Here is a 9,215-nt window from a genome sequence, read left to right as displayed (position 1 = left end):
AGATTTTCCTTGGGTTGATTCCTTATCAACCATTCGTCAAGTCGTGTCTTAACCTCCTTCCATGCCAGAACCACTCGACTAGTATCGACCAAGACACGACATTGTTGCCAGACTCAATGAACAATGAGTGATACGGGTTCAAATTATTGAAAATTTTAAACACTATCGCCTCTCCCCTCCCCTCGAGTTGTTGTCAGAACCAATTTGGACCAGGTCAAGTTTCTCTAAGATGCAACATTAGTTAGCGATTGGATTGGGTAGATTAAAACTCTTTTACAAGAACTTGTCTCAAAATTCCCTTTGGTAAAGGATTTACAAGATTTTATTAAACGTCCTAAATTATTCTAAGCGTATAGGTTGGGATAGTTTGAGGTTAAGAAAGTTGAAAGATGAAAAAATTAATTATATTTTATTGTAATATATAAGAGGCTCTTTCAATAAACCTTAGCTTAGATAATTAATTATATTTTGTTTTGTTATTTAAAATAACCCCTTTGCGTTACATTCAAATTAACCAAAATTCTACTAATATTTATTTTGTGTAATTTAACCAACAAAATACGTTAGTTCTACGGTATATAAAGCCCTCCCCTTTGATTGCACTTGGCACGAACCGAGAGGGGTGAAGAAATGTTAGCTGTCGTCTTTTTCTGGGTTTCTTTCTTTCTCCTCCTCCTCCTATTGTTCAAATTCGCCACCGCTCATGGTAATTATCGTTGCAAATTTCATTCCACTATTGTTGAATGGTTAGAAATGTGGAGAATTTCATTTTCTGTCTACTGCTTAATTGCTTCTGTTCAAATTCTTAGGGGACTTCACTTTAATGTCCAAAAAGCATGTCAAGCGAGAGGAAATTGAAGATAAGGTCTGCTAATTTCGAGTTTTCTGTTCTTCTTCACTACTATTCTTCATCAAACTAATGATCATTCTTTTCTTATGTTAATTCGAACTATACTGAATCAGGTCGTTTGGATTACTGGTGCTAGCCGCGGAATTGGTATTCTGCTCAATATTTTGCGTTCTTAAATTCCTTCTACTATATTGAGCTTTAATAAATCAAGAATCTTCTGCTACATCGTCTGTCTTTATTTGGCATTTTTCGTACTCTTCAAAATTTCCGTTGAATTCAGGGGAGGTTCTTGCAAAACAACTTGCTGGTTTGGGGGCCAAGCTCATTATTTCTGCACGGGATGAAGCTGGTTTAGAGAGAGTGAAGAACGAGCTCTCTGGTTTGCATTTTTTACGTAAAAATTTGCGGAAGGAAGTTTCCTATTGCGCCAATAATTTTCTCTCTAAAGTAGCTTTTGATGTCACAGGTAAATTTGCACCTAATGAAGTGAAAGTTTTACCTTTAGATTTGTCATCTGGGGAAAATAAGCTGAAAGAGGCTGTAGAGATAGCAGAATCCCTTTTTCCTGGCTCTGGTGTGGATTATATGATCCATAATGCAGCTTTTGAGCGTCCTGTAAGTGACTAATATTTTTTACATATTTACTTGACCCGAATAATGGCATCATGAATTTAATTAATCCTCTTAAGATTTTTAATGATTTTGAAACATGCCGGGAAAGATATTCACATTATACCTTTGCACGATATTATGATAACACCGTTTGAGAATGTCAGTCATCAATTTTCGATGTTCGTGTTATTCTCATGAACATGTGTACTCTGTTCTTTAACTAGCCTGTGGCTACCGGCAGACAAGTTTCCATGCTAATAGATAACGGCAACAGCCCATGCTTTGTTGTACATGCAGATGTCAATTTCTTGCTTTATAGATCTCCTTAGTAATGTAGCATGTGATACTTCATGAAATTGACTAATCTAGAATCTCCAAACCAATTCAAGAAGGGAAAAAATAATAACCTAGATACATTTCAACATATCTGTTTAAATAATAAGCCATGGATTAGAGTTTGCTGCTTAGCATGGATACAGGTTGAAGCTATTAACAAATGAGGCGGCAACTTAATTATGTTGTTTGGTATCAGTTGGGAATTGTATTGACTAGGAGTAATCGCTTACTTTTACATTTCTTTTTATGAAAAGAAATCGTAGAGTCATTGCAACAGCCGACATGCACCTCGTGGGGACGTGCTTTCATGTCATCAATGTAGGTGCAATACAACAAAAATTAATGGGCTGGGTTGGCTTGATCGGTTCTTGAGCTTAGTTGAACAGCCATACCCAAAATTTTGGATGATTATTGTCCTACAAGAGGAAGATAACACCTTGGTTTAACCAACCCAACCTTGTTGTGTGAAGTGTGTATGCATTTATGTATACATGCATTCTTTCCAAAAAAAAAAAAAGATGTATGTATGCATGGTTTCATGCTCATATAGTTTGATATGTTCCTCAAAATCTCAATCCTCAGTCCTCGTGCCCTGGTATTCACAGGACCTAGCCCTTCTCTGCTACTGTTTAACACACATATCACCATTGTTGTCTTTACCTGAAAATGATCTCTCTCTTTCATGCCTTCACTATGAATAATTTTCATCATGCTCTCTTTCCGATCTTTATTGCCCGTCTAAGTTGCTCATTTAATGTCATTGTGCTACTTGCTTGCTTTCTCTCTTTCTCCCTTTACATCTTTGCATCAATTTTGTTCTCTTCAACAAACCTATTGTGTTGGATCTCAACCATCGATTGGTTTGGCTTGTACATTTTTCCATTAACTTTTCTCTCCCCTTCCTGAACTCTCACTGTTTGATTTTTGTCTCCAATCAATCTGACCAAATTTTTCTTGTCCATCACCATTTATTTTGAATCTCTGATGCCATAGATTGACTATTACGGGTCCAAGTCTGCGATCGAGTTATGGGTCTCTCGTAAGTGGAGGTAGACGGTGTTTGTATGGGGGAAAAGTAGAATTCTTCTTTCGATCTATTTTGAATAATTGTAAGGCTCAAATAGGGGAACCTTAATACCTCTGAGTTAAAGTAGTCTCATAGTCAAGACTATGTTGAAATTTTCTAGGTACCATCTTCATTGATGTTTATGACTATTTATACAAGTTATATAACAATCATTGCTACATCAATTGAACCATGACTCAATCATCCTCATAAAACAAAGAAAATAACTAAAAATAGAAATGAAAGTCATCCTCATAAAACAAAGAAAATAACTAAAAATAGAAATGAAAGTGGAGTCCTTACAACATTTGCTACATCAATGGAACCATGACTCAATCACGGGGCATCGTCCTCCTAAAACAAGGAAATAAGAATAGAAATGAAGGTGGAAGACTCCTCCTTATAATATGGAGACGGAAAACAAAACTGCATAAAGAAAAATTCATCCAATGGGTTTCATACGTGATTACTTCTTTCTGCCATGTGTGTAACGTGTGTACATTTGTAGTTCACTGACCAAGCTTGTTCTCCTCAACTCAATGGTTCTTGCTTGATGTAGACGTCCAATCATTACATTCCAGCCTTATCGACTCTCAAGTGTGTGTCTAATGAATTTTTTGGCAACTTTCTGGTGGGTTCATGATGTTGCTTTGATTTTCCTATAGAAATTATGCTTTGTGGTTTTTTTCTGCTCAAATTGTGATGTTTTTGTTGGATTTTTCTTATGTTCCTGCTTAATTTTGGATGGAGAAAAATCAAATGAACAAGGTAGCCATTGTGTTTCTGTCCATTTTCTCTCCCTTGCTTTCTTTTTCTTTTTCTTTTTTTCTTGCTGGTAGTCAGTAAAAGTGATGACCTCGTTCAATTCAACCAATTCTGTGAAGTGTACTTCAGGTTGGGTTTTTCGGTTATTCGGATTGGTTTTGCAGTCAAACTTCAAAATTCAGATTGCTACTAAGTAAATGCTTGAAATTGACCCGATCCAATCCACCTGTGCAATTACACCTTTTGTGCAAATCCAATTCTCACAATTGAGAATGATTCCATGGTTTCAAAAACTCCATATGCTCTGTTTTATTTGTCTACGTTTGTTTGTCGATCCTTCTATGCTTTGATATCTGTGTTCGTTTATTGTTACAGAAAAGTACAGCTTTGGATGTATCTGAGGAAAGTATGAAGGTATGAAGGAATAAAAAAGTGACGCACAATTTAGTTTCTGAACCGTCCGTGGTTTTTTATCGAGAGTTGATGGGAGCGAGAGTGTTCATTGAAATTAATTGATTTGATATTCAGGACTATTCATCCTTCAGTTATTGAGATAGCCATTTCTTGTGTTATCTTTCTATTTCTTTTATCAACTCTTGTTAATTATATATTTTGTGCTCAATTCTTACGTCTTTCTGTTTTCACTGTTATTTTTTTATTACAAACAGACAACATTTGATGTCAATGTTCTGGGGACCATTTCTCTCACACGGCTTCTGACACCTCGTATGTTACAACGGGGACAAGGTCATTTTGTTGTTGTAAGTGGAAGCCACTGATACTAGTATGCTTTGCCATTGTTTACTAATTTTAGATTGATATGTCACTTGAATATGCTATTATTTATAACTACAAATGTTTATTGTCAGTCTGATCTTCAGGTTGTTACCTAACACTCGGACAGTTAATTTTATCATGAGAATTACTGTTTATTCTTATCTTCGAACAATAATCTAATTTTAGGGTTAGTGTTTGTTGGTACATTGTCGTAATTATAGAATTTTCCGTATTTACTATTTGGACCATCTTCATTTTATTTTCCTGTGTCTATCTTGTTTTTTCCCTTTTATTTCCTCTCACTTGTAAGTCTAAATTGTTGATTGCTAATTTGTTGTTTCCTTTTGGATTGCTTCAGATGAGCAGTGCTGCGGGAAAGACTCCTGCTCCAGGACAGGCTGTATATTCTGCATCAAAGCATGCTCTGAATGGCTATTTTCATTCTTTACGATCAGAGGTAAGATAAACCTAATGTGTTTGTGGTTATATTTGAGATTACAGTAGGGGTGTGTTTATCTGTTGTGAATGAAGGAATATGAACATGCCTTCCTATACTTGGCGTTGTTTTCATGCATTTTGGAGTAACTCCTTCAATAGACTAGACTCTACCGAACTAGAAACTAAATTGTTAGTTTTTGAAGAATATCATTTGCATATAGGAAGTAGGGAAATGTTTTTCTTTTCCATTCATCTTCCTATTATCTAATGTCATCATTGTTCCCTCAAACTATGGTTTATTATTTAACAAAAATTTAGTTTATGCCTAATAATTTTTATTATTAACTTATAAATTAATCCTCAACGTTGATATTAATATCTTTTTGTTATGTTTTTCTAAAAATGAGAATTAGCCTTTCATTAAGAATCAAATGAAAGAATAACCATGCAATAAAAGACCCACAAAAAAAGGAAGATACCGAGGAAAGGGCCTCCCATCTTGTAAAATAACGCCTATCGAGTAGTTATAAAAATAAAAATAAAAAACCTTTGTAACCGAAGCCCAAAGTGAAACATGAAATCTAGTAAGGAACTACAGGTCACTTGGGTCCCTTTCCAAGCCTCCAAACACTATTGTTCCTCTGACCTTAAAGATCCCACAATAAAGCATACACCTCAACAAGCCACAAGAAATGACCCTTCTCTCCAAAAGGGCGGATGGAGAAGGAACTCCTCGGTTATCTCATACAGGTCTCTGTGGTGAGCCAACTGAAAACCAAACACCTCCAAAAAAGGGAAAAAAAAAATAAACTACACACGGAAAAGTCTACCACCGTTTGAGAAAAAAAAAAAAACTTATGTTCCAAGAGGCCAACCTCTTTCTAATCTTGTCTTCAACCGGAGTCCAAAAAGCGACTACGTTGGGATTACTTCCAAGGGGAAGGCTTAAATAAGAGGAGGGGAAGGAGACAATGCTGCACCCCAAACCCTTTCTTATTCAGAACCTTGTCAAGGACATTCAAGTCCACATGTTCGTAGGCCTTCTCAAAATCACTCTTGAAGAGCACGCCCTCATTCTTCCTCATCTTCTTGTCTTGTATGACTTCATTAGCAATCAAGGCCTGGTCTAGGATTGGAAATCTTTAACCTTGTTTGCCTTCTTCTTTTTAGGGATAAGGCAAACATAAATTTCAATCATAGAGCTGCTCAAGATACGTCGTTCATGAAATTCTTTGAAGACTTGCTCTAGATCCTCCTTTAGTCCTTCCGTTATCCTGAAAAAAGGCTATAGAGAAGCCATTCAAGCCATATGATTTACTCAAGAACTCACTTTCTAATTACTTCAAATGTGGAGGGGGAGACCAACTCATCTCCACCTCCCAGTGATGAGGCACCACTCCACACCATGAACAAACGGCTTTGGAAGGGTCATAGAGATTAGTGAATAAGGAGAGGATCTCCTCCTTCACCTCATTCTCTTCTCGAACAAGTTGGACCCTGTCATTTTCCAAAGCACCAATAGTATTCTTACTTCTTTTGCCACTAGCCATCCTGTGAAAGAATGAAGCATTACCCTCACCTTCCTTAACCCATTCCACCTTTGTAGGTTTCCTTCCTAACTACCTTGGCGAAATCCGGCTTAAAGGAATTCCTGAATTTTTTAAGTCTAGTGTCTCCAAATGCTTCTCTACTTCAATCCTTTGAGGATCCCTTTAAGAGCCTTCAACTTTTCCATAAATCTGTTCAAGTGAAGAGAAGAGGACTGTATAATCTCATACTGAATGTGATTTATATCCAAGGGGCCATTACCAAGAGGGAGACTTGTAAGTCTTGAGGAAAACTCTCGAGAAAGGAATCTACAAGTCTCCCTCTTGTGAATGTAAATCTATTATTTTAGGGCAAACTCTCGAGAAAGGAATCTTCATTCATGGTGAGACTTGTTTATTTCATATATATATATATATATATATATATATATATATATATATATCTGTTTTTTTGCTCTTTCATTCATTGTGAATGTCATTAGCAATGAAACAAGCATCAAAGTTTTTTCTTCCAAACATAGCGTAGCGAAGTACTTTTTAAGTCCAAAAGAACTTGGATAATAATCTTATATGTACTTGATAGCTCTAAAGTCACCTCTCATGCCTCCTGAATGTGAAAAATATTAGTTCTATTTGGGGTAGCATTAATTAACCCCTTTAAAAGATCTTTGAACTCTTTCCTGATGTTATAATTGATGATGTTCCATAAGTTTTTTTTTAAAGAATTAGGTTAAAATCTTATACCTTTTTTCTTCGACTTTTTTTTCTTTTCTTTTATAATCATGTACCTTTTATTTTTCTTTTATATTTTGCTACAACGGGAATCTCAGCTCTACCATAAAGGAATTAGAGTGACCGTTGTTTGTCCTGGACCAATTGAAACATCAACTGGCTCTGGTGCTGAAGCCATTGGGAAGAAAGTTACATCTGAGGTATGTAGATCTTATTTTATCTTGGATCAAATATGATAACTTTGAAGATCAATTTGGTTTACTGCCATGGGTTGATCTAATGGTCAACAAGCGCCAAAATAAATAAGCGCATAGAGGGAATGAGTTGGAGTAATGGTGGCCACCCACCTAGCTTTTAATTTCCTATGAGTTCTTAGACAACCAAATCTAGTAGGATTAGACAATTGTCCCGGGAGAATAATCAAGGTGTAAGTAAGCTGACCCATGCACTCATGGATACAAAAAAAATAGTTAAATTTGATTTAGAACAACTTGTTTTGTTATAGATTGTACATTTTTATGTATAATCGTTAGGGCAGTGTTAATAATCTGCTAGATGACGTTATATGGTAGTTCTGCATACTAATCCTGTAAGGAATTTTGATAAAAAAGAACTTCTACGTACGGTTCTGCTTTCCATTAATTAGGGGTTATATTGCTTGTTGTGTAGCTATGACATGCTAAAGAGAGTTTTATTGAGTATTCTTAATTCTACTTTCTTGCAGAAACGACTTTCATCAGAAAGATGTGCTCAGTTGACAATTATTGCTGCTAGCCATAATCTAAAAGAAGCTTGGATATCATCTCAGGTATCTAGTTGTTATTAAATGATTCACTAACGTATCAGGAAGTATTTATCCTCGTTGATTAAATAGCTTCGAAGTAGACCTGTTCTTTTAATGTTTTTCTTTGAAGCTAGTAACGTGTTGAACTACTTTATGCAAACCATATCATCCTTTTAATGCCATTGGAAAAAAATGTTTAAAAAAAAAATAGTCACGTGCATGAAGTCTGAAAACCTTGTCTTGCAGCTGATGCTCATTAAAAAAGAATGGTAGCTTATCATTGCATTGATATTGATGACTAATGAACCTTGGTTAAACATATACCAAGGTAAATGATGTCAACTGGGGGATCTTGTAAATGTGTACTTTTACCTCCATCAAGTTCTTTGAAATTTTAGCTCCTTTCCTCTTTATCTACAATGATGCACCCACAAATATTGATCTTAACCATCTGCGTTGCCATACGACATGTTCTATAAGTCGAGGAAATTAATACCTTTCGATGCACTTTCAAAATTCACTTAATGTAAAATCTCAAACTGATATACTGGACAAAAAAAAAAAAAAAAAAAAAAAAAAACACGTGACTTATTATTTTTTTAGATAGAAGTTCTATCTTCTCATTTTTATTTTTGTGGGAATTTAACATTTGATTTGTTGCTCAACTCTTGTAGCCCGTCCTTGCCGTGATGTATTTGGTTCAATACATGCCAACAATCGGCTACTGGCTCATGGACAAGGTATACTCAGGTTTCAAGTTCATAACAATTTTGGTATCTCATAATTTGTGACCACGTAATCTTTGTCAGCGTGTATTAGTTTTGATTTTGCCTCAGATCTTTCATAAATTGTATTGCTCAAAACATTAAGTCTACTCTCGTAAATTGAATAATCTCGACTCCTATTCTCATTGTGTGCATATGTAAAATTTACTTGTAGATTGGTGGGAATCGTGTTGAAGCAGCTGCTAGGAAGGGCAACACGTACTCGCTCAGTTTGTTATTTGGAAAAAACAAGTCATCTTAAGTATGATTGGACTCATCCGACTTATAATTCAATTCATCCAACTTAACTTGAGCATAGTTCAACATTTATGAATGGAAGGTTTTTTTTCTTTTTTTATTTTAAGATATTTAAAAATAGAAGTTTATATAAACAAATAATATTTATATTAATTATTACTTTTAACAATTTTATTATACTAATTAAATTTTAGATAATTAGTATGGTTAATTAGTTTATTTTTTGTAGACAAATTATTAAAATAGTTTTAACCAATTAAATATAAATATATGTCTTAAATTTTAG

The 9,215-nt window shown here is 35.0% G+C and overlaps 1 protein-coding gene across 2 annotated transcripts; it reads left to right on the top strand.

The window, feature by feature from the left end:
• Nucleotides 1-566: 566 nt before the first annotated feature.
• Nucleotides 567-9,098, top strand: LOC111805610 (NAD(P)-binding Rossmann-fold superfamily protein). Of its 2 annotated transcripts, XM_023690739.2 has the most exons (13): nt 567-706; nt 810-865; nt 964-997; nt 1,131-1,229; nt 1,317-1,465; nt 3,424-3,495; nt 4,005-4,043; nt 4,298-4,390; nt 4,765-4,863; nt 7,222-7,323; nt 7,848-7,931; nt 8,582-8,647; nt 8,847-9,098. In XM_023690739.2, exons 1-13 carry the CDS (start codon nt 631-633, stop codon nt 8,931-8,933), a joined length of 1,056 nt encoding a protein of 351 aa, XP_023546507.2. In that variant the 5' UTR covers nt 567-630; the 3' UTR covers nt 8,934-9,098. The 2 variants fall into 2 exon arrangements, with proteins under 2 accessions (XP_023546507.2, XP_023546508.2); XM_023690740.2 differs by lacking the exon at nt 3,424-3,495.
• Nucleotides 9,099-9,215: the final 117 nt, after the last annotated feature.

Source organism: Cucurbita pepo, chromosome 11, assembly GCF_057944985.1.
Source record: "Cucurbita pepo subsp. pepo isolate OVF chromosome 11, ASM5794498v1, whole genome shotgun sequence".
In the NCBI taxonomy this organism is placed as follows: Eukaryota; Viridiplantae; Streptophyta; class Magnoliopsida; order Cucurbitales; family Cucurbitaceae; genus Cucurbita; species Cucurbita pepo.
Note: the sequence above shows the minus strand (reverse complement) of the source record. Positions and strands in the feature narration are given on the sequence as shown.

Coding starts and splice junctions, on each gene's coding strand:
- LOC111805610 (XM_023690739.2), top strand. CDS start 631: ATGTTAGCTGTCGTCTTTTTCTGGGTTTCTTTCTTTCTCCTCCTCCTC. Junction 1,466..3,423: donor ATGCAGCTTTTGAGCGTCCT/GTAAGTGACTAA, acceptor TGCTTGATGTAG/ACGTCCAATCATTACATTCC. Junction 4,391..4,764: donor GACAAGGTCATTTTGTTGTT/GTAAGTGGAAGC, acceptor GGATTGCTTCAG/ATGAGCAGTGCTGCGGGAAA.